Below are 26,232 nucleotides of genomic sequence, written 5' to 3'. Positions count from 1 at the left end.
AAAAAACACAGGTAGCTCAATAGTAGTATTCAGATTGTGCTCTGAGCATCCTTTAGGAAGAAAGGAAGGGTTTGTCCTGAGAGAGACTTTATCCCTGTGAAAAATAATGTAAGGAGGTCGAATAGTTAGAGCTTGCAGTTCTGAAACTCTCCTAGCAGATGTTACGGCTAACAAGAATAATGTTTTCCATGACAACAATTTTAGGTCTGACGAGGAGGATGGCTCAAAAGGTGCAGACAGCATAGATGAGAGGACTAAGTTTAAGTCCCAGGTTTCCAATGGTTGTTTGGAGGCCAGAGAAGAACTCCTTTTAAGAAAGTTTTACACAAGGAGTGCTGCATGATTGGATTTCCCATGAAACCAAAGTGGAAATTGGAAATAGCAGCTAACTGAACTCTAACTGTAGCGGCTGCCACTCCTTCATGAAAAATTGACGTTAGGAAGGATAAAATAGATCCTATAGGACCCATACATGGATCTAAGCCCCAATTCGTAGCCCAAAGGGAAAACCTTTTCCATTTGCTGGAATATAGTTTCTGAGTGGGAGGTTTATGGGGTGAAATTAGAATGTGTTTGACCGCAGGGGATAGAGGAATACACCTGGCTATTAGTGGAACTGGAACAGCCACGCTGTCAATTTGAGGGTGTGGATGGAGGGGTGGAACTGTCCCGATTGATGAATGAGGAGATCTGGAGATGGGTGTAGAATCCATGGTTTCTCCAAGAGGTAGGGCCACAGGAAGGGAAACCAAACTTGTCAAGGCTAGTAAGGAGCAATGAGGATCAAGGAACTCCTCAACTGTCTTGCTTTCTGTATTACTTTGGGGATGAGTGGAAAAGGAGGAAAGGCATAAAGAAGTCCCGGGGGCCAATCGTGAACTAGAGCATCCCTGGGTGACATCCCCAGATGGGGAATGAGGGCAAAGTAGCCGCTTCATTTGGTGTTCAGGTGAGTAACAAACAGATCTCAGCAAGGCTGGCCCAATCTGTGAAAGATCTTTCGCAACCATAGGATTCAGGGAGCACTCGTGTGGCATCAAAATTGCTCGGCTGAATTTGTCTGCTATTACATTGGATTTCCCTGAGATATGGGTTGCTATCAGGAAGCATTGCGTATCCATCGCCCATTTCCAAACTCTTAAGGTCTCTTGGCAAAGCGGGTAAGACTTGATCCCCCTTGCTTGTTTATGTACCACACGACAAGACATGTTGTCTGACTGAATTGCAATCGTCCCGGTGGGAAGGGAGCTGTGAAGTGCTTGCAAAGCATACAGCAACGCTCTCATCTCCAGAACATTGATGTGTAAGTGGTTCTCATGGTTCTGCCAAGTACCTTGGACTGTCTTTCCCAGATAATGCCCCCCCCACACCCTATCTGGGAAGCGTCCATAGTCAAAACTGCCTTCTCTTGGGGAGGAACAAATGGACAACCTAGGATAAGTTGTTTTGTGTGTAACTGCCATGTCAGATCCTTTTTGCATGCGTTTGTTATCAATATCTGGTGAGATAATGGAAGGTCTTGCATCGACCACTGAGCAAATAGCAGCCACTGTGTATCCCCATGTGTAGGCGAGCAACAGGAACTAACAAGGAAGGCGGAAGCCATAGTCCCTAGGACTTGTAGGACTACTCTGGCCTGAACTCTTTTGTTTGTTTAGTAAGGATCTGACTTGACTGCGTAGAGACTCCACTCTTTCCTGTGTTAGCTTTACTGACATGGTGGTTGTTTATTTCTGAGCCTAAATATACAATGTGCTGTGAAGGAAATAAGACTGACTTTTGTAGGTTGACAGTGATGCCTAGACTGGTGCACAAGGATACAGTCTCGTCCCTGGTCCTGATGAGTTGATGCTTGGTGGTAGCAGCAAGGAGCCAGTCGTCTATGTACAGAAACACCTGGAATCTTTGACGTCTCAGGTGAGCCATTACCACTGCCATGCATTTGGTAAACACTCTGGGGGCTGTAGTGAGGCCAAAGGGCAGTGTTCTGAACTGAAAATGACTGGCTCCCAGCCGGAAGCGTAAGTGTCTCCTAGAGCGCCTGTCCATTTTGATTTGGTAGTACGCATCCTGGAGATCGACTGAGCACATCCAGTTGTCTTTCCCGATAAAGGGAAATATCGACTACAGAGTGACCATTCGGAATTTCAATTTCCTTACATGTTTGTTGAGCCTGCTGAGATCTAGAATTGATCTCCAATCCCGTCTCTTTTGGAACTAAAAAGAATCGAGAGTAAGTTCCAGATCCTACTTGCTCTGCGGGGACTTCTTGGATGACTCTTTTTTGCAGCAACGAGATGACCTTTGATGTTGCACAGTCTAGCTGGGTGGTACATCTGGTAGAGAACGGTTTGTTGGGGGGCTGGAAATAAAGGGGATTAGGCAACCTCTTGATATTATTGTGTGTACCCAATGATCTTGAGTGATAGTTAGCCAGGCGCTTGGGTACAGTGATAGACGACCCCCAACTGCCACCAGAGACGGACAGTTGGGCAACCCTTCAGGGGCAATGGAAGGGGCGAGCAGAGAAAGGTTCTCTGTCTCCCTGATGTTGTGGACCTCCTCTGCCGTGAGGGCGGCGTCTTCCTTTATATCACCTTGTGCCTGAGGGAAACTTTTTTGGGATTTACGGAACCACATTTTCCCTCCTGTATTACCCTTGGGATAGGGTCTGGATGGGAGAGAGAAACGGACTCCGATGGCAGATAAGGTTTTCCCTTCCTGCACGCACCTAACCAAAGTCTCTTTCACCTGGGGTCCAAAAAGAGATGAACCATCAAAGGGAACGTTAGTGAAGGAAGACTTGAAGGATTCTGTAAAATTACAGAGACGCATCCACGAATGTCTCCTGAGGGATATTCCTGCTGCGGCTGCCCTACTCGCTCCATCTGCCGCATATGGAGATCAGCCTCATGGAGGAATTAGCTATGAAAGTAAGGCTGGAGAGCTGCGTAGAAACCTTATCCATGGAACACGGAGCTACTGAACCCTGGAGGCTATCTCCTAGCTCTTTCAGGAGATCCCTCTGAAGACGAGTAAAATGAGTCAGGTAATTCAGCGATCTTAGTGTAAATGCCACTGAAGAAAAAGTACGCTTTCCGTACTTATCCATTGTCCTGGACTGGTTAGGAGGATGGATATTAGATGATGTCTCAGATAATTCCTTCTTGGTGGCCGCTGCTACCACCATGGCATCAACTAGAACTCCCTTACTAAGGAAAGACTTATCTTCAGGTGCTGTCATAAACTTATTAGGCCTCCTCGGGACGGCTTCCAATGACTCTGGAGAGGTCCATGCTTTTTGTGATATGACCCCCAAAAGTCGGTCATAAGGCGGCGTCACCCAGGAGGTGGAAGGTCGGGAACCAAAGGCCTCAAAATACACTGATTCATCCTCAGTAGGGTTAGAGGTCTTCCAATCACCCCTCTGACTAAGGCTTTCTAGGATGTCAGAGGGGGATCTAGGGGACTCTTCTGATTCCTCTAAATCAGTGTTTGACGTGACACTCTCAGGTGAGTCGACATGTTTCCTCTTACACAGCCTCTTCCGAGGGAGCTCTCCAGTCGGATAATCTGGGGAGGTCTCGGAAGAGGGGGTACCTCCAATGGGGGCTACTTGGGCCTCTGGTTCCCTACGCTGTGGGGGTGGCAGGGGGGGAAGAAGTTGCTGCCTGCTGCTGGTGGGACACATGTTCCAATGGAATGGCTTTGGCAGAGGATAAAGCCTTATCTATAGCTTCGAAAGCCTCCCCCCCTGCTCCGAAGAAGACTGCTGCTCCGAGGGGGTGGATGGTCGACTCCTAGCAAGAGGGAACGGCTCCGAAGCAGAAGTGGGAGCCGAGCTAAGTCGAGCCAAGGCTCCGAGAGGGAGGGTCGATTCCAACGAGAACCCAGGGTGACTGTCCCCCTCAGAATTGACACGAAAGCGTCGGCTCCCAGAACCCTCGGTTCCAGACTGAGCCATAGTGGACAGAGTAATTGGATCCGAGGAAACAGGTTGAATTCCCTAAGCCTAAGGATCCAAGACAGAGGAACTTGAAGTAACAGACTCAGAGAGCGAAGCAGTCGGAGGAGGAACAGCTGGCGGTAAGGGGGGGTCGGCTCCGAGAACTTTGGGTCCGGAGGGGCCAATTTTCTTGCCAGAGCTGGATCTGAAAGCAACCTCTTCACCACCCTCTCAGTATCCTCATCTGATAGGGACCTGGAGGATATGGTGGAGACAGGAGGAGACCTCCTTCTCTCCAAAATAGGAGATCTCAAGGTGGGAGATACAACCTCGATGTTAGGCAAAATTTCTGGTACCGAAGATTGTCTTGGAGCAGATGAAATCAATGGCACCGAAACAGATGAAGGTGAGTCGGAACCGGAACTTCTTGGCTCTGCCGCTTTAGTCTTTTTTTGTCAGCTCCGAAGCTGGGGCCGATGATTTTCTCTTAGAGGATTTTGGAGCTGCCTGACCAAGTTCCAGCTGTTCCTGGAAGGAACTGGTCATGAGACTCCTGTCAATGAGTTTCCTCTTTCTCTCATTTAAAACTCTAGTGCTAAATGCGTGACAAAACGTGCAGGGTTCCTGCAAATGGGCTTCACCAAGGCAATACACGCAAGTGGTGTGGCTGTCTGCAAGAGACATTTTCTGCGCACACCTATCACACTTTTTAAACCCCGAAGCGTGATGATCCTTATGCTCCTTATCTTTTGACATTTCTAAAGGTATTAGCTACAATAATAAAAGGAGAAAGGAAAGAAGATAACTTTTTTCTTTTTTTAAACAGTCACACACAGGGAGGAAAGGCCCTCTAACTTAAATGGGCACTACAGCCCTCTAATGTAAATAGGCCGTACAGTCCTAAGGGGGAAATAGGGGTTGAAAAACTTTCAAAAACAGTCACACAAGAGACAAGAAAACTATATAAAAAAAAAAAAAAAATATATATATATATATATATATATATATATATATATATACATACATATGATAGAAAAAGTAGAAAAAGACTAAATAGAACAAAAAATTATTTTACTTGGCTGACAAGCCAGTAAGACACAACCTTGAAGCTTTCGTGGAAAACAAGATCTAGGGATTTGCCATGAGGCACCATGGGATAGGGGCTAGCCTCGAGCCAGTAAAAGCTCTCAAGCTTTAGTATCGGCTGAGTCGGTGCCGAATATCAGCTCCAAACCATCCAGCAAGAATTACGGCAAGATAGGACTACATAACACTTATATTTTATAGATATTATAGTGGGGAAGTAGCAATGCAGAAAGAAAAGTACAGTTTTGTACCTACCATAAATGTAGATGTTCGAAGATCCACATTTAAGGGGAGTAGCTACTAAAGATATTTTGGAAGCAGCTACTTGGAGTTCGGTGCATACTTTTTCTAAACATTACCACCTTCCTCTTTATTCCAAATCTAGGGCTGGATTTGCCACTGCAATCTTACAGGGCATTTTGGCAGCTCCCAATGCTTTATGATTTTGCCAGCCTCCCTTTACCTCTGCTTTGGGATTCTACCCATATGTAAGGACTGCAGCAATGTGAGATGAAGAACATAGTACAGTTTTGTACCTACCATAAATGTAGATGTTCGAAGATCCACATTGCTGCAGTCCAATTTACCCTCCCTCCTTCCCCTCTGTAGTTTGGAATGGTTGTATGGTTTGGGTGGTAGCTGTTATTTGTACATGCCTTTTGGGAAGTATTCTATTTTTGGCTGTGGCCTTTCTTTTTAGGGCCTTCTGACATCTGGGGCAAGAAAAGACTGATGATATGACGTCGGTCAAACGCTTTAATACCCTGACGCTCTGATGTCAGATCTGAGCGCCCATGACCGACGTCAGCCTAATACTTTGGTATTCGGGCCGACCGAGGACAGCGGACTACCCATATGTAAGGACTGCAGCAATGTGAGATGAAGAACATCAAGCAGTTTCAGGGTGGTAAGAGAGTCAGTGATGGTGGATTCTGAATGCTGGTAGAGGATAAGTAAGAAGAGAAGTACTTTCTATAAAAGAAGACAATTAAGTTGTCCTGGTAATCTCCTCGGGAATGTAAGGAATATATGGGTATGAAAGGCTAAAGTATAATGATGTAGTCAAAAGAAGAAGAAATGAGGGTTTATTTGGGAAAAGTAAAAAAATACAACCTGGAATAGATAGGTCCTATAAGAGAAGGTCGTGATTATGAATGGATATAGTGCCAAATAGTATGCGAGGGAGAAAGATAGTTGGGAATGGGGCAAAAATTAAATGGAGATATGGAAATAGGGAAACAAGAAACAGAAGTGTATATACAGAAGTTGAAGGTCATTTGGGGAGGGTTTTGGAATACGGGGCACAAGTGAAATGTGTATGTAGGAAGTAAAATATTAGGGAAAGCGGGGTGGGAACTGGGGTAGGGTAGGGGAGCAAAGCAAAGTTGAGCATAGCACTCTTCCCACCCTCAGGTCAAATTATAATGGAGAGCAACATTTTATAGCCAGTACAAAGCAATTAAAGAGATGCAAAGTAGAACAGGTTCTGTCATTTCCCGAGACTAAATAAAAGTAAAACTGCTTTTCTGTTACTTCCTGAGACTTAACTGGAAGATGTAGTATAATCTACTGGATAAGAAAAAGGCAACAGGGGCTTCAAGATAACTGTGCTTACATTATACAATGACAAAATTCTCAGTAAATTTGTAAGAGTACGGCCTTGTGGCAAGCTTCTGCATTCTCGAGATCAGGTGTAGTGACCACAGGCTCTGAAATGAAATAGAAAGACTCTACTAAACTGTAATATTAATTGAGGTAATACTTATTATACAAAACAGAGATGGAGGAATGAAGTCAGAGCAAGAGAATACATGGGAAGTATAAGAGTCGAGTGATGGTAAGAAAGTTTATGAATGTAAGTTCAAAAAAGTTTTAGCAGGAAGTATACTGACAGAGAAGCACAGTAATGCAGTGTACATATACAGATGTATCGAGTAAATTGTAGTTTTGAGTCACTATCAGTGATATTAAATATAAATGTATTCATGTTGTCAAAACAGATAAAAGCCATCTTATCACGTGTGCCTGATTACTAACAACATGAAAGGCTAAAGTAGATTAAGTATATAGTTTTCTCTCCATACCTACCCATAGCTTCATCCTAGTCATTTGGGACAGCATTGAAAGATGACATCGGTGGAGACAAATGCAAGATCAGAATTTGGATTTCTGTACAGGCACTTGTGCACGTCAAGGGCATAATAACACCTGGCTGACTTTTTTTGGTGCAGGCGATTGTGACTCAAGAGCTTGAGAAGCTGAAAGGAAAGGGTATTCTATAGTTTAAACAGGAAGGGACAGTAAAAGCTTTGGGAGCTTCCATTTGTAAGAGACTGCAATATTTCTTCTGGGATTCAGAGAGCTATTTACACACCGCTACTGAAATGATGCTTTATCTTGCTTGTTCCTCCAAAGGATAGCTCTTCCCGAGGACATTCAGAGAAAAAGTTTTATACTCATATCCTAAGGGGAAACGAATTTAAGGAGAGGAATACAAAAAGATATATTCTACTTTTTTGTGTGTCTGTGTAGAGGCTTCCAAGGATGCTACCTTAGAGCCTATCTCCATCAAGGAAATGGGGGCGTCCTCACATAGAAAGATTTGAGAAAAAAAAAAAACTCCAGTCTTTCTGGAATGAAAAAGCTGGGTTCTCTCTTCAAAGTCTTAGTGGTCATTTGAGTTGTTGGACAGGACAAGTCTGTAGGCTGTTCCATGTCAGCCTTGGGTGGGGGTCACAACAAAGGGGGAAAAAGGCCCAGAGGTTGGGCAGTATGCAGGCTTCTCAAATGACTCAACAAATACTTACCACTCCTGCCTGGAGCAGGAAGTTAAAGTAGCAACATCTTCCTTATGCTTCTTAGCTTTCCTTTCTGGCAGTAAGAGGAGACTGGAGGACACAGTGGCTCACTCTACAGCCTTCGGACGTCTGTTCTCGGGTAAATACTCAAAGAACATGGGAAACTTCTTAAGGTTTTTTGGGACAAAAGCCTAAAACAGGGTAGTCTTGATGCTATACTGTATCCCTAGGCAGAAAAAGACACTGACAATGCCTGCCATTATATGGAATCTGCCAAGCACAGGGACAGCTGCGTCTCTGACTATATGAACAAAATTCCACTACAAAAATATGAAACATAAATAAGGGTCCCCAAATGGGTACTCAGCTTTACCTTGCAGTGACAATGTGGATTGTTTCAAATGTTTGACAGACCAAGCTCCAGATGACATCTTGTTTCCTAGGCTGGTGGCAAATAAGATCTGGGATTGTCCCGCTCATATACCTCTTAGGCAAAAGATCAACATACTAGTGTATAAATCTAAGACTGAATGTACACAGAATGAGGAAGGAGCACCTAAGCCTTGGCATACCAGCTGGATGTCAAGTATCCTTGGCAGGACATCCCCATCGTTCAGCATTACTGCATCAGTGATGTAATGATGAACATCTCAAATTTACTAATGTCAGCTTGGGAATTTGAGAAGAGGGTGCATACCAAAAACATTCAATTGTGGAAGGATGAAATACATCACACCATTCTGGTGTGAGACAGCTTTAGTGATGCAGCAGATGATGCGTTTTATGAGGCACAAGGCAAAATATGCTGAACTCTTCATTGTAAGTGTCAATAAGAAAGACAGTGGAAATGGAGGTCAAGAGTACATGATATCCAGTTACTGGCAGACTTTCTAAAACGTGAAGCCTTCAGGCATGTAAAACGGACTAGAGAAAACCTAACTGAGAGGGAATTTATGTACTGGCTTTCACCCCAATTCTTCTGTCTTAAAAAAAAAATCCAGGACTGGACCCCGAAATAAACACATACATTTATCCACTCTCGCCTGTGATTCACATGTTGGACACTTTCTTTCAAACACATGGAGCTGATCAAAGAGAAGGGGGGATTGATTCTTTGTCTTTTACTACAGCTCTTCACTTTCTAAAACAAATTCCAGGGAGGGACTGAAACCTGGAAGAAAAAGTTGTCTCATTTATTTTGTGGTTCAAGCGATGGCCATATAAATTCAACTGAAAAATCAACCTGCTCCTCAGCAGAGTAGTAGTATCTACAAGTTCCTCAACTGCAGAGCCTCAGCGAGCAAGGTCTTGACCTCAGGTGATGCAATGTTTATCAGATGAGACACAATAGAAGGAGTATGAGGAATACTGTAGAATGGACATCCCCATCCCTCAGCATTACTGCATCAGTGATGTAATGATGAACATCTCAAATTTACTAATGTCAGCTTGGGAATTTGAGAAGAGGGTGCATACCAAAAATATTCAATTGTGGAAGGATGAAATGTATCACACCATTCTGGTGTGAGACAGTTTTAGTGATGCAGCAGATGATGCGTTTTATGAGGCACAAGGCAAAATATGCTAAATTCTTCATGGTAAGTGTCAATAAGAAAGACAGTGGAAATGGAGGTCAAGAGTACAAGATATCCAGCTACTGGCAGACTTTCTAAAACGTGAAGCCTTCAGCCATGTAAAACTGACTATAGAAAACCTAACTGAGGGGGAATTTATGTACTGGCTTTCACCCCAATTCTTCTGTCTTAAAAAAAAAATCCAGGACTGGACCCCGAAATAAACACATATATTTATCCACTCTTATGTGTGATTCACATGTTGGACACTTTCTTTCAAACACATGGAGCTGATCAAGAGATGGGGGATTGATTATTTGTCTTTTACTACAGCTCTTCAAACAAATTCCAGGGAGGGACTGAAACCTGGAAGAAAAAGTTGTCTCATTTATTTTGTGGTTCAAGCGATGGCCATATAAATTCAACTGAAAAATCAACCTGCTCCTCAGCAGAGTAGTAGTATCTACAAGTTCCTCAAATGTACAGCCTCAGCGAGCAAGGTCTTGACCTCAGCAGGTGTTGCAATGTTTATCAGATGAGACACAATAGAAGGAGTATGAGGAACACTATGGAATGGACTTGGACAAAAAAAGGAAAGTAAGCAGAAACAGTATGGTTATCATGTACCATAAAAGTATTAATGGTAAGGCTACTGACTGATTACAGAACAAATAATTAGAAAACAAAAATTAAACATACTGTGTAAGGACCAAAGTCATCTGCAGTTAAGGGGGACAAAACACATTCAGCTTAAGCACTAGTTTAACTTTAGTTAAGTAACAGAACAGAAAGCTTACCACAGTTTTTGTAGCAAACATGTACTTATCCCTCAGCTGAAAATCATCAATATTTTCTAGAATTATCTCATGGAGTTCCTCAGTCTGGAAAAAATCCGTGCTGCGAAGGATGGTGGAGACATTTTGGGGCTCATGACGCTGTACATAAACAGTTTCAGGGATGTCATATGGCTCTATGCCCCTGAAAAAGAGAACACTGCTATCAGCAATGGCTTGATGCCTTTATTGCTCCTTTAAGTTAATTAGTGTTTATTTTACATTTATCAACAGGTACATTGAACCAATGACCATTCTGAAGTGCAGAGAAGGGAACAACAACTACCAACAAAATTCAGCCAGTCAAACAAGGCATTTATGATGACCGGCACAAAAATGCTCAAACAGCATACAGAATAGAGAAAATTGTAGAAGACTGCGTGCAGTGCTCTGTGTAAACTTAGCAAGTTTAAGAAAGCACTGTACATATGCAAAGGAAGGTTGAACAAGGGAAGAAAGTAGGAACAACAGACTCTTACTATAAGCAAGTTCAGAAGAATGTAAAGGTTACTCAGGCAAGAAGTAGGAGAAAACAGGTAGCCAAAAGGAAAGCAAGAAAAACAGATGAATGAATATGGGAGGTGGTGTTACTTGAGCATCTGACAAATAGGTAGAACAAGGAAAAACTTGTTTCACAAAGAAAGGGGATGAGTTGAACAATGAGCCCTAACTAAGGTGCATGGGTGGAAAACAGAATGGGCAGATACACGAAAAGACAGCAGAACCACAAAGGTATGAGATAAGGTTAAACAATATTCTGAGAGGAAGAAAACATAGCTAAACTGGTAACATAATGTAATGCAACATGAAGACAAGAAAAGAAATCATGATGAGAAAGTGAATAAGTAGAAAAGCAAGAGATAGCAATTACTAAGAATTCCCAGCCTTGCACAGACTGCTAAATTAAAGTGCTACAAACACATCACAGTTAAAATGAAAACTGCCACAGTGGTGATAAGCTCCTGGACAGCATAATGTCAAAAACAACACATTAAACAAAATATGAGCACACTTTGACCTACAAATCAAAAGATGTAATCAAGCTGTCCCTATCTAGTCATACACCACCATACTTAAAGGTGACATTACTGAAAACAGTTTATCATACTGTATATATATGTAACATATGCGAGTGTGTGTGTTGGTGGTGATGCATTAACTTAATCTTCTTCCCTTATCATCAAAGTTACAGAGGTCTTGTAGGTCAGTACGTAAACAGCCTATCACAACAGCGTGTATGTGGTGGACAATGTGTGTTCAAAAGAGCACTGCATGACGTAAAGAACCAACACTTGAGTACTTGGTCTGAATCACTATTTTTGTTGACAAACAAATGAGAATAAAGCACAGTGCCAGGAGTTCACAAACTCATCAACTTCATGATCAAGCAGTATGCTACCAAAAAAGGAGAGAAATACAAAAAAAAAGCATCATGCTACTTGTAACTGCAAGCTATTCAGTAAAGTGCATGACCAACAGAATACCAATGTAGTACAGCACCTCAAATCTCAAGAGAACTTGGAACGAACAGTCAGTGTCAAAGAGCAACATAAAATGGCTCACCCACTAACTGCAGTTAAGTCCAATGAGAAAGAAGTCAGACAAAACTAGCACTATCTTTGCTTGTAAAAAACACTACAAATGCACTCTTGTTTTCCACAGCATGCAAATGTCACAAGAACTAAATGTTAGTGAAAACATCTGAAATTTTCTGCTGTCCTAAAAAATTAAATGTATGTGGTGTTTGTGTTAAAATAGCAGATCACAAAATGACAGAGTCTAAGGAAGGTATCATGAATCTAAATTTGCAGAGGTGGCTTCATGTGATGACCAATCTGTGGAAGATGACTGGAAACTGAATCTAACAAACCTAAAAAGTCGAGCAACTTTGGCACTCTCGCTGAACCACAAATTTATGGCATAATTGTAATGGGAGTCAGGGCTGACGTGCTGGCAGAAAAGCAGTTTGGAAAGTAAAAACTAATACCTGGAAAGCCATTACAAGTCCAACAGACTCCAGAAGTGATCAAAACAAAGCTTTCAATTGTAGTCATTTGAAAAACTGTTCTGAAAATTGACTAGGCCTTCAAACCCAAATGAAAGCCAAGTGACACGTTCATGAAGAGATTACATTTCAGCAGTGCAAAAAGACAATACTTTATTCCCTCAAAGGGGCAGCACAAAGTACAAAATTGTCAAACATCCAAAGAGGAATATCAGAATTCTGGCAAACACATATTTTGCTAAGGTCTGCAGAAAGCAGCTAGAAGAAAAGTGTACATTGGGTAGATGGGGATAACTTCATTCAGATATCTAGTAATTCTTTGTGGGCACCACTGCATATCCAGTTATACTGTCAACTTGGTCAATATCTGCTTCAGGCCTGACCACAGCACAACCTAATGTATTACTGCACAATGGACTGATAAATCTGGGGTTTAAGACAGAGTAGATACTCAAAATAAAGATCAAACTCAAGTCCTGTACTGGGGAAGGTATTTCTGCTCTAGATACATGTCTTGGAACATGCATCATATGCAAGAGAGTGCACATGTGTAACAATTTACTATAACAGTAGGTGTTCAAATGATCACTGATGCAGTAACCTTAGCTATGTGGGTTATATACTGCATAGGTCAGGTTATAACTAACGGCCAGCATCCAAAGCTCCAGGGTACCTTCCATGCACCTGGTCAGCCAGCCAGCTCGAGTTGAGCTGACTAAAATGACAGGTTTCGGTGCAAAACACTTCACAACTTTCATGTCAACAGACAGAGGGAGACTGAGCCCTAAAAAGACAATGCTAGAAACAAAAAATAAATGCCTGCACCCTAGAATAAACACAACAAAAAAACGGGGGGGGTGGAAGAAGGAAGCAGCTGCTGCAGCAGTGATCACTCAAACATCTGCTGTTATGGTGCTTACACAACTATGAGGCAATGAGGGGAACTGCACTAAAACGGCCTTACTGCAGAAACTCAGTTCAACATTCAGAAATAGGTGTAAGACATTTTAAAGGGGTTAAAACTCTACATAAACTCAAAACAGAGCTTAAAATAAACAGCCTAAGATTTGCACTTTAAGATAAATCACATAAAGGATTAAATCAATTTCTCACTAGAAAATAAAAACAGATGAGCATAATTCTATGCAAACACTGACAGAAAAAGGCAGAGGTAATAAAATTAAAAAGGAGTTTCTTATCTGAGCTTTGCAGCTGATATCACTCAAATACAACAGCAATATTCCAATCTTTCTCTGACTGTGGCACAAGAAAATTGAAAGGGTCCTGTCTGTGCGTGTGAAGGGCTGTCCTTATCCTGCCAAGCAATTGGTCCTTTACCCTCAAAGACAGGCAGTGGGAGAAGTTCTGAGATTTGGCAGACTGCCAGAGGAAGGGGAGTAGGGAATTGCTACCCATGTGCCAGTAAGACAGTGCATTTGTTGGAACACAGGTGTTTCTCCCATGTCCATCTGGAAGAGTAGAAAAGGACATGACTGACTCCTAGTTTGGGGTAGCTCAAAGGACTACACCACAGGAAGCTCAGTTGAGAAGAGAGTTGTCAAAGGAGTGACTGCTAGCAACTACAGAGTCACTCACCCTCAGGTGAAGTGAACACTGACCCAATGAAGTCAGCAAGGGCTCTCTGGTAAATAGTTTTTTCTATATAGGAACAATGGAAGTCAGGCCAGCAGGAGCATCAATTATCCATGCTGTGACTGAGAAGGCACCTTTGGTTTGCAGTCAAAAACAGTGGAATGAGATGATTGGAAGTTAAGTTGACAAATAATTTACACAAACGGCACAATTACACCTTCGCACACAATAAATGTCACTGAGGTGTCTAACAGAAAATAACGTCAGGTAAACTGTCACCATGAAGAAGAATGCAGAAGAGCGTTACACCACAGTAAAGTCACTAAAACCAAAATGAAGTCTTCACAATAAATACGCTGTTTGCAAGTGCAAAATGCAAGGAAAAGCACAAAAAAGAACCCTTTGTAGAGAATGGACGGACAAGCGCTTTCAGCTATCAAAGCCTTCTTCAGATCCGATTAATCATTTTGGCTTTAGTGACTTTACTGTGGTGTAATGCTCTTCTGCATTCTTCTTCGTTGTGTTTGTTGTTGAGCATTCTTTAGCGGAGTTCACTTCTTTTTTAATATTTTGTAAACTGTCACCATGTGAACACAAGCAGTACTTCACTCGTAAGACTCTCTATCCAAAATTAAAACTTTTCCTCATGAAATTACAAAAACTTTGTGTCTAAACTGAAGCACTACATTTTTTCATTAAAATAACTCCCCAAATTAGCTGAAGCTAAAAATAGCTGCCTCTGATAGGAATCTTCTAACACTGAAGAACTATTAGGCTTCTCAAAGGGGTAGAAATGCTAAAATATATTTTTCTCTGTCGAAAAATACAGACAAATATGAATTTTCCTGTGAACAGTGGTTCCCCAAAGAAGACTTATCAAACAGAAAATAACTGAAGTGCCATCTGCTAGTACTGCGAAGCCTCTGAACTGCTTCTTCACTAGGCTGCAAGAAAATTCTTAAGGATTTTCCACACTACATGCTGATTTCCCCTCCTCAAGGCTGACAATCAGCAGTTAGGAGTAGAAGAGAGGGAGGGAAGAGTCAGAGCTTTTAGAAGTTTGCTAGTTGTGTTTTGAGCTAGACACTGCCCATATGGCCTAAAGGCTACTGCAGCAGTGGGAGCCCAGGCAAGGCTGATCATACCCTAAATTTCTTTAGCACTTTCTTTGGCAAAGCCTGGGTCAGAAGAGAGTCACCACAATGATCTTCGGGGAGATCTTCTAAATCTTCAGAAGTAAACTGGATATCAGTAGAAAAAAATGGAAAAGCATACAAGAGCATTCTTGTCAAAGGAAATTAAATGCATCTGTTCTCCAGGCCTGTTACAAGGACTCTTGAGGCACAATTTTGCCAGTTTGTTGTGAATGAAAAACAGATGTAAGGTGTTTCCCACAGCTGGACTGAATCCTACAAGACCTCCTGATAGAAGTTCTATTTATGAGGGTCTATTCTGGTCCTGTTCAGCTTGTCTGCCACAAAATGTTGGGCTGACAGAATGTAAGATGCCTGTAAATTAAGACTGTGTTGAAATGCTACATCCCAGTGTAGTCTGAACAGATAGCACAATCTGTTTCCCCCCTGTTTATGTACCACATCACTGTGGTAGTGTCCACAATGACTTGTAACAGTCCAGGGGACCACTGGTGGTAGAGATGAGAGCATTCATTACTGCCAACATCTTGTTTGTCTTTGTTTTGCTCTGTCCTTTTTTGTTCCAAAGACTTTTCACTTTTACTCCCACAAACAAGGAAAGTCTAACACATCTGTAGTTACAAATTGTGTTAGACATGGAAAGGAAAAACTGGAGATCTAGGTTCAGATAAACCTGGTCATTCCAACAAAGATTTTCTCTTTTAATAAATCCCACATCTGGAATCTGGAATGTTTATGTTGGGACCATACATATTTTAAGTACTACTGATTCATTCAAATGTGGAGTCTGTCTATAGGAATCATGAGGGTCATGGATTCCATGAATCCTTGTATCTTAAAAATTCCCCTGGCTGCAGCTTCGGTTTGAGTAAACGAATGCAGGAATAAATCCAGATACAGAATCTCTTTCACCTGAGGTAACTTTTAGAGACACCCCTGGAAAACAATACTGTGAAAAGTCAAACAAGACTTTTGGATGCTTTCTTGAAACCCTAGCCTTTGAAGGAGATCTTTCATTCAAGTGAGAGATTCCCAACACTCTAAAAGACTTTGCAAAGAAAAGCAAGCTGTCTAAATAAGGAAAATATGAATACCCTGCAGTCTGCAATAGGCTGTTACTGGGGCTAGACTGTCTATGAATACCCCTGAACAGTGGATAACACTAAAGGTAATGCAGAGAACTGAAAGACACAGAAAAACTTATACATCTGAAATCTGAAAGTATATGAATGTGATAAGAATCCTTTAAATCTAGAAGTACTAAAACTTAATGTATAGCATTTTGAACTGTGGTACTTTCACAAATTGGTTTAGGAAGAAAAGATCTAAGACTGGTCTCCAGGATTCTTCATCGGTACCAGAACATCCTTTAGTAAAAACCTTTGCTTGTCACATAAAAAGCAGATGTACGACAGAAGGAAAAGCAGTAGTTTGATCTGAGGGATAAGAAGGGATCCACTGGAAAAGGAGGGAAGTGATTCCACTGCCAACTGTATCCCTGATGGATCACTCTCAGAACACATTTTAAATTATCAGTTGCCTGAGAGAAATGGAAAGCCAGATTTTGAGGAAGATTTAAAGGTCTGTCAGGGCAGAAAGGGGGAGGCATACTGCAGACAGTTTTTCAGATTTGGTTGGACTGTCCTTTTTGTTTGGGGGGAGGTCTCCTTTGGACCCTCTTGCCACTGTTTTTGTTAATTCTTGCTTGCCAGAATCTTGCTGTGCTTGCTTATTTTGCTTTTTATGAAAGGGTACAGAGGCAGGTGTAAAATCTTTAATAATCTTGGAGAAGGAATGCTGAACAATCTTGAGTAAATCCCTGAATCAGTTTCCCTCTCATCACAACTTTTTCAGGGCCTCAACAGCAAATGGTCCAAAAACAACCTATCTAAAGAAGAATTCAAAATTCCAGCTTTAGCATCCTTTTGTAGATTTTGTGTACTTAACCAAGCAAACCTGCTTATAACAGTTACAAGTAAGCAGCTGCTGTGGAAGAGACATCAGATGAATTCATAAGCACACGGTAGTCACTTAAGACAGAGAAGCATTAAGAGCATTCATAGAAGCGTTTTCCTCAAAGGAGGGAAACATTGCTATAACGTTACTCATATTCTCAAAAGATTTTGCTTGTGTTTATTTGTGTCTTTCAGCTTTTCCCGGTTAGGGGTCGCCACAGCGCAACTCCGGTCTGCTAATGATTGGCAGTAGAGTTTTACGTGCTGGCTTGCCGGGCCTAATGCACAACCTTCAACGAAGTAACGCCCATTCATGCATGTCGCCACACAGAAGACGCTCTAACTGAGAATCGAACGGGCAACGTCTAACTGTGAGGCGACAACGCTACCGCAACACCACCACCGCAGTCCACTCATATTCCCAAAAGATACAAGCATAAATTTAATGCGAGCTTGATAATTAAGAATTCTTAAAATAAGTGTGGTAATATATACCCCCAATCAATCAAAAGCTTTCCCATCCTTATCAATGGGGAGGGGTGATCATTTACCAGCTGTTTAGCAGTATCAGGATTTTATCAAAATAAATGACCACAGGGTAAGATCTGTAATTAGAAAATAAAAAAAATTGTAAGAGTGAGGAACTTTATAAAGTCTACCTGCTTTATTAAGGGCAGCAAGCTGGCTGTCAAACAAGATACAATCTCTAACACAAACATTCTCCAATACCAGAAGAACAGGAGGAACAAAGTGGATTCAAGAAATTCCAGTTGTAATAAATCACAGAATTTTTTCAAAAACAGTGGAATATCATGTTCACATTGAAGCAACTGGTTCATTCTGGAAATGGCTTCAGAAGAAAATTCTTCTAAGGGACTATCAGAAGAAACATTCTCCAAAGAATCAGAATCAGCCACCACAGGCAAAAAAACAGAAGCTGTCGCCCCACCCAAATCATATTCATGTTCAATATACTGTGATTCTTCAAAAAAAAGAAGACTTTCTCTCTTACCAGTAACGCCAGAAAAAAGTATAGTCACCAGCCTGAATTAAGTTCTGAGCTAAGCACTATAAAAACTACAGTTGTGTACACTTACCATAAATGTAGATTTTTGAGTGTATTCACTGTTGCAGTCATCACATTTAAGTTATCCCTGCCAGAGTAGCCCTCAGCCGGCCCGAATACCAGAGGCTTAGTATTTCTGCGCCAGTTACTGTCGCTTCAGGACTGACGTCAGGTCGTCAGTAGTATAAAGTAAGGCAGCAGATGCCATTACATCAGTTTTTCTTGCCCTGTCAGGAGATCCCAAGTGGGAGCCAGGTTTTGGTGGAAGAACCCCACCAGCAGAAAGTAAATACCACAATGTCCCTAGTAAAGAGTGAGAAGAAAGAAGAGGGGGATGGAGGGAGGGAAACCAGGACTGCAACAGTGAATACACTCAAACATCTACATCTATGGTAAGTGTACACAACTGTACTATGTTCTTGGTGTTTCACTGTTGCAGTCATCACATTTGGGTTGATTCCCAAAGCTGAGGAAAAGAGTGGAGGCAGTCAAGGAGACTAGGAGCTGGCTAGTATGCCCTGCAAGACTGCAGTGGCAAACCCTGTCCTGTATTTGGAGAAGATAGGCAGGTGGTAATATTTGGTGAAGGTGTGAACAGATGTCCAGGTGGCAGCCTCCAGGATGTCCCTGGTGGGGACTCCTCTGAGGAAAGCTGCAGAGGTGGAGGCTGCTCTGGTGGAGTGAGTCCTGTCCCCCTTAGGAGGAGGCTTTCCGTGTTGCTTGTAACAGAAATGGATGCAGTGTGCTATCGATTTGGAAATTATTTGTTTGGATATGGCTTTGCCTTCTGCCCCTGCTGCAAAGCTAACCAGCAATTGATCAGACTTTCTGAAGGATTTAGTCCTGTCTAGATATAATCTGAGCTGTCTGTGCACATCTAGAGAGTGCAGGATCCTTTCCCCCTTCTTTTGTGGGTTAGGGAAAAAGGTGGGCAACTGAATGGATTGGTTGAGAGTCACACTGGACACCACTTTGGGCATGAAGGATGGGTTAGTCCTGAGGGGAAACCCTGTCAGCACAGAAAATAATGAAGGGCTCCACAGCCATGAGTGCTTGTAGCTCGGAGACCCTTCTGGCTGAAGTGATAGCCAGAAGGAAAGCTGTCTTCCAGGAGAAAAATTTAAACTCAACTGAAGATTCTGGTTCAAAGGGGGGCAGTGTGAGCATCTCCAACAAAGTTAAGGTCCCAAGCTGGGGTGGGTGCTCTTCTGGGTAGCCTCAAGTTGCTAGCCCCTCTTAGGAACTGTTTGATCAGAGGGTATGAGAAAAGGGGCTGCTCAGTGGGGAAATGAGCAGAGATAGCAGAGGCATGAATTTTAATAGATATACGTGTTTTATGATATATGTATCATAAGTCAGTATAATATATCAATATTACGTATTTTATGACATATGTATTTTAATGATATAAGTGTTGTACCATTTAACTAAATAATTTCATTTTGAACTATAACTGTTTATTACTATTGTTAAACAAAACCTACCTATACGTCTTGTAACTTGTAATTAATTGTTGTTTTTATTGTGGAGCTTTTCTCCCCGGGCCTCAGCTGAAAAAGGACCTGTGTCCAGTCGGATTTTCCCGGTCAACAAATGTAAATAAATAAATAATAATAGAGGAAAAAGAGAGACCACTGTGCAAAAGGTCAGCTAAGTAATCCAGCATGAGAGAGAGGGAGGGCTGTGCTGTATGAATTCCCTTAGCCTGAATCCAGGTGCAGAATGTTTTCCATTTGTCAGCATAAAACTTTCTAGTGCTAGGGCATCTGGCCTCATATAACATCTAGAACCTGTTTACGGAGGTTGGCAGATTGATCTGTGGTTAGGGAATAAGCCAAGCTGCCAAATTGAGAGTCTGAAATGGGGATGCATGAATTCTCCTTCCCTCTGGGTCAGGAGGGTTGGGGTCTGAGTTAGATGCCATGGTGGCAGTGGTGACAGGCTGTGCAACAGTTGGTACCAGTGCTGGTGAGGCCAGTCTGGAGCAATCAGAACTGTCCTTGTTTTTTCCTCCCTTATTTTGAGCAGTACCCTGGGGATGAGAGGTAGTGGAGGAAAGGCATAGATTGATAGATTGACCTAGGGGAAGGACAGGGCATCCACTTTCCAAGCCATGCAGTGATGCTCCCTGGTGCAGAACTTGCTGAGCCTATGGTTGGTGTGGGAGGCAAAGAGGTCAATCTTCAGGGTGCCCCATTTCTGAGTTATTAGGGTGAAGGTTCTTTTGTCTAGCTGCCAGTCATGTGAGTCCAGAAGATTTCTGCTTAAGTGGTCTGCCAGAGTGTTTAGAGAACCTGGCAAGAGTTGTGCCAACAGGTGTAACTGCATGGCAGAGGCTGTGTGCCAAAGGGACTTGACCAGCCTGCACAGAGGGTAGGAGTGAGTCCCTCCCTGGTTGTTGATATACCACATCATTGTGGTAGTGTCTGTTTTGATCAGGAGAGCCCCTGGGGAGAGAAGGAGCCTGAAAGCTGTCAATGTGTGCTGGACAGTTAACATCCCTTTTTGGTTGATGTGTAGATGGATTTGCTGTGGGCTCCATTGGCCCTGTATGCACCTACCGTCCAGGTGTGCACCCCAGGCATAGTCTGATGCGTCTGTGGTGAGGGTCTGTTTTCTGAGGCAAGATATCATGGGTATAAGTTTCCAGGTCTTGAGAATGTTGACACAAAAGGCTTTTTAGGTACCATTTAAGTTTCCTCATATGCAGTCTGGCATATGGAATGAGTAGAATGCAAGATGCCATGAACCCCAAAGCTTGCAGGATTTTCCTTGCAAGTAACTGGGGTCTGGTGGCTAGTTGAGAGAAGTAGGCTGTCAGGTGAGTTTGCTTCTCTGGTGTAAGGAATGCCATCTGGGATGCTGTGTCCAGGCTTGCTCCAAGGAATATAATGCTTTGGGTGGGTACTTGTTTGGATTTTTTTCATTGATTGCGTATGCTACGGAGGTCAGTAGGGACTTTACAAAGGCCAGGTGCTTGAGCTGCTTTTCCTGACTGTCTGCCTGAATTAGGCAGATGTCTAAGTATGGGTAAAATTGGATAGTCTTTTATGTGCAAAGGGCAATGACCGGAGCTAAACATTTGGTGAAAACTCTGGCAGCAGTAGATAAGCCAAAGGGAAGTGCAGAGAACTGAAAGTGCAGAGATGCTGACCTGAAATGTAGATATTTCCTGCATGATTCCCTGATAGGAATGTGGAGGTAGGCCTCTTTTAGATCTAGGGTGGCTAGCCAGTCATCCTTGGACAGCATGGGTAGCAGTTGCTGGAGGGTGAGCATTTTGAATTTTGGTATTACCAGGAAGGTGTTTAGAATGGATAGATCGAGGATGGGGCGCCAGGTGCCCTCTTTTTTTGAGTATCAGAAAAAGTCTAGAGTAGAAACCTTGGCCTTTCTCTTCTGCAAGAACATGCTCTATTGCCCTCATGGAGAGCAGGGAAAGGACTTGCTTTTGCGCCTCTGCCCACTGGTTTGGAGGTAGATCAGGGAACCGTTTTGGAGTTGGAAGAGTGTGGAAAGAAAATTTGTATCCCTGGGACACAATGTTGAGGACCCAGCAATCATCGGTAATGGTGGCCCTGGTGCTTGCGTGAAAGGAGAGTTTTCTTCATAGGGGTATGTGAAGGTGGGCAGAGGGAGGGGGTGGGGGAGGAGAGTCACTGTGAGTTCTTACCATGAGGGGATGGCTTAGAACTCCCTGTTTTTGAAGTGGATGAATTTCACTGTTTAGATATCTGCAATCCTTGTGGCTGCTGACTGGGTGGTTCTGCTTCCACGAGGTCCAGGCTGAACTGACCTGGTGGGAACGGAAAGGACCAGTGCTTGGAGGGGTAATGCATGCTTAACCTGGGTGGCTGGACCTGTAAGAAATCCTTAACTGTCTGCATAGATTTAGCTTTTTCTTCCATCTTTTTTAAGACCACCTCTGCCTTAGTGCCAAATAAGTTGTCTTTGTGCAAGGGTGCATCCAACAATTTAGCTTTAACATGGTCTGGCACTGGCTGTTCCTCAAGTCATGCATGACTTCTAAGGACAGAACTGGTGACTGCTGCCCTGCAAGAAGCTTCTACAGCGTCAAATCCACAGTGCAAGGTATGTTTAGTTACTTGACTTGCACAATGTATTAACTCTTGTAACTCTTTAGACTCTGCACAAGCAAGAAAGGAAGACACTTTTTGTCTGAGGAGTTCCATGGTATGTTGCTGAAATTTTAGCATATGGAACTGGTAATTTAGTGCTCTGATAGCAAGAGTAGCAGAGGTGTATACTTTTTTTACCCCGTCTGTCTAGTGCCCAGGATTCCCTATCTGAGGGGGTGGGATTCTTAGCAGAGGTTGCTTTAATTCCTTTAGGCCTTTGAGAAATTACCTCAAGGTCAGCAGTAGGATTTTTAAAAAGAACTTTGTGTGAGTCAGGGACTCTAACACCTGTCAGGTTTTCTGGATGCAGGAGGGAGGGTTGTCAGGAGTCAAACTGGATTCCAGGAAAACATCGTCCACAACATCCAGGACTGGGGAATGGCCAGGGGACTGTGCTGTGGAAGATCTAAGAATTCCCTGAGTCTCTGTTTAGATTGAGGGTAGTCCTGACATTCCCATTGGAAATGCTCCATTAAGATATGAAGGGTTTCCCCAAAGGAAAAGTCCTCAGGGGGGGCTGAAGGAATGGAGTCCTCTGCATCAGAATCCTGATAAGCAGAGAGGGGTTGCATGTCTTCATATTCAGATGCATCAGAGTCATCAGGCTCTTGTTCAGACAAAGCTGCTGGGAACAGGTCTCTTTCTTTTGGAAGTGATAGCTTGGCTTCCCCTGATCAGCATGATAAGGTCTTCTGCCATTTTAAGAATTTGAGACTGACGCAAGGAAGCAGACGCCTGAGATTAGGCTGTCGGTTTCTTGGGTATTTTCAAAGGAACAGTAGGAAGCGAAAGAGGTCGTCGGTTTGTGTCAAGAATCGGTAGTGCGAAGTACTTCCTCGGAAGCCGGTGCCTGCTCAGCGGCTCCGGACCCATCCAAGGGAGAGACAACCACAGGGAACCTTAGTCGAAGAAGAGTTCTGCGGCATACCGGACTCCGAAAGGGTCTTGATAGCGGCCTGCGAATCCACAGAAGCGAGCATCAGGGGCTGCGAAAGAGCATCACTGAGGACCAGAGAACTGACAACTAGCTTAACAGAAACAGAATCGAAGCGTCGTTGGTAGGTTTGGACATGTGAGGTCTGTCTCCGACTTTATCCTTATATTTTTTCGAAAGATCTGCTGTTGGATGGCTTACCAAAGCCATATCAGAATTTGAGGACTGTAAGCGAAAGTATCTAGCTACAATAAGGGCCCGATGACATACAGTTCTGTCGTTGAACAAAGCACAAAAGCGACAGCGGGGGATGTCGTGGTCTGGGCCTAAACAAGTGAAGCAGTAAGAATGAAAGTTTCTGTGTGGTATTTGCTTTCCACAGGTGAGCCAATTGTTAACTTTTTCTGAAATCGATTAGTGCAAGAAAAAAAGGATCCCTAACTGGGTACTTAGCTTTAGAAGACTTCAACTTCAATTCGGCAGATGAAACTTAGGTAGCGGCCAACCGGCACTCGTGTGAACTGCTTCTGCTTTGGGCTCCGCACCAAGAAAGATGGATGTAATGGAGTCAGCTGCCTTACTTTATACTACTGACGACCTGAGTGACAGCAACCGACACAGAAATACTAAGCCTCTGATATTCGGGCCGGCCGAGGGCTACCCTAGCAGGGATAACCCAAATGTAATGACTGCAACAGTGAAACATGAAGAACATCACTCCTGGGTAAAGTAATATAGGCAGAGAAAGATGGATGTTCAACTTTCTGCTTCTTTTCACAGGAATTTCCGTAGAAGCAGACTGACTCCTGCAAGCCATATCACCTATGGAACAGGTATCCCAATCAAGCTAGGCAGGGAATCACTTCCTATTCCTTGCTCAGAGATGGACACGAGTGGTTCACCCTTGCCTGCCAAAGGCAATTCAACAGCCACACAGGAAGTATCTATCCCTGATCCATGGTGGCAAAAGGGACTGCTCCACAGAGAGTCAAGGTAGAAGATGAATGGTCTGAGGAAATAGAAACTGCCAGAGCATCCATCTGAGGCTGATGCAAATTTTTAGCCCACTGAAGGGACAAAGGCTGCCTGGAAATTGTCTTTTTGAGGATAGAAGGAAGAACTGAGGAACTGACCAGATGTTCTATGGTGAAGCTGAAACAGAAGCCTGAAGCAGATTAGGAATGACAGCAATAGTCAGTAGTCCCCAAGAGTAATTTAACAATAATTTTAAAAGCAGGAAAACAATGAAAAAAGTAACAATTTTCTTTCTCAGAAATATAAATTCACACTTCAGTGTAAAAAGTGACAAAGTAACCTGACAATCCAATATAACACTTTTTTCTATCATAAAACAATTAGTTTTATATAAACAGTTAAGATTATGCTAAAATTTATTAATGTGGAAGTTATTTTCCTTAACCAAAGGGAACTTAATTGCCTAGCAATGGAGAAATGCTGAACAGCCTTGGATTCTTGAAAGCCCAAAAGAGGAGTGCTCTTCAGCAGCAAAAAAGCTCAGACGGGATCGGCACTCAGACCACTGACTCAGGATGCCAGTAGTTTGGGCATGTGGAAGGTGCCTTTAAGCTCTGAAAGCCATGCAGCTGTTATAGCCTACACGGAATATAACCCATATGGTGAAGTTTACTCAAGCAGTGATAAAATGGTCAACATTTGTATGTTCCAGAAGACATACAACATAATCAATTGCTGAAACTAGACATGCTGGCAATGAAAACTATAAAAAAGGAGAAAGGCTGCGCTACTTTGATCGAACACACACACACACACACAGACAGTGATTTTCTATTCTTCTAGGAAAAATCATGAATCTGGACTCAGTGCTGGTGACAAAAAAAAACAGGTTTTCACTGAATTTGACATTTTAAGCCATAGCACACACTCAATATAATTCTATATTTCTTCTCATTTACTTACAATGCTCCCAGTTTTCTTTGAATGGTCTGTACCTAGAATCTATCTTAACTGTCTACATTTATTATTTACTTATTTTTATTTTATTTTACATTTGTTTATCGGGATAGTCCAACTGGATACATGTCCATTTTCAGCGGAGGCCCGTGGAGAAAAGCTCCACGTAGACAAACTTACATAGATTACACAGAAGTTAGCAAACAATTATAAAAACAAAGTGATTACATACAATGGGTTAGTAGTATTCCCTAGTAGGGACATAAACAAATACATTGCAATGTATATGTAAATTAAACTTAAACATTAGAAATATAACAACCTGATTTAATCTCATAATAATGGAGACTTATTTTTAAGAACCATAAATCAGTGTCCTTGAAGAAATGGTCAAATCTTGTGAAACATCATTAGAAAAGAATGTAGCAAAGCAAGCAACAAGTGTACTGATGACTGAAAAACGTCAGCACTGGCTTAGTCACAAAAGAAGGAAGGGAGACACTGGGCACTTTTACTCAATCACTACTCACACTACCCTGCAATGACAGTGTTAAGAAAAGATCACTACTGGCAAAATGATGCATATCAAATAATTCTTTGTATGCATATCAGTCATGGCAATGGTCAGCACAATCTCCAATTCAGTTGTGAATACAGTTTCAAGAATGTAATCAAGTATCCATAGTCTGACTGATAATGGAGTGAAACTTTGTGAAGCAGTTTATTCAAAGACTGGTCATTATCAATGCCTTATTAAACTACAGAGCTGCTACTCTTTTATATAGTCTTTTACCAGCTTCATTTCTGTTGTGCAGCGGTTAGTGTTGTCACTTCACAGCAAGAGGTTCTCCCGTTAGATTCTCAGCTGGAGCGTCTTCTGTGTGGAGTCTGCATGTCCTCCCCGCGGTCGAGTGACGTTATAGACATGCAGGTAGGTGCGAGCGTGAATGGGCTTGCCTTCGCTGAAGGTTGGGTGTTGGGCTGGCAACTCAGCACCGTAAAAATCCACTGTCAACCATGAGCGGACCAGAGTTCCGCTGTGGCGACCCCTAACTGGGAAAAGCAGAAAGAAGACCAGCTTCATTTCTGTTCAGCAGGGTCCTGTGAATCTGACTGCTAGTATTACTTATACTTGAAAATGATCAAAGCAAAACATCCTCCCAAAAAAATCAAGGTTTCTACAGAAATGTTATGAACAATGGCCAAAAAGTTGAAGA

The 26,232-nt window shown here is 42.6% G+C and overlaps 1 protein-coding gene across 1 annotated transcript in view; it reads right to left on the bottom strand.

Moving 5' to 3' along the window:
• Positions 1 to 26,232, bottom strand: part of SORL1 (sortilin related receptor 1) — a 5,131,225-nt gene that overhangs the window by 4,443,045 nt on the left and 661,948 nt on the right. Inside the window, exon 6 of the mRNA XM_044081038.1 lies at positions 10,202 to 10,382. Within this exon, the coding sequence (XP_043936973.1) occupies positions 10,202 to 10,382 (181 nt within the window). The remainder of the gene's footprint in view (positions 1 to 10,201; positions 10,383 to 26,232) is intronic.

Source organism: Protopterus annectens, chromosome 8.part0 (genome assembly GCF_019279795.1).
Source record: "Protopterus annectens isolate FY-2018-M chromosome 8.part0, PAN1.0, whole genome shotgun sequence".
In the NCBI taxonomy this organism is placed as follows: Eukaryota; Metazoa; Chordata; order Ceratodontiformes; family Protopteridae; genus Protopterus; species Protopterus annectens.
The sequence above is the reverse complement of the archived record's forward strand: the minus strand, read 5'-3'. Positions and strand labels throughout refer to the sequence as shown.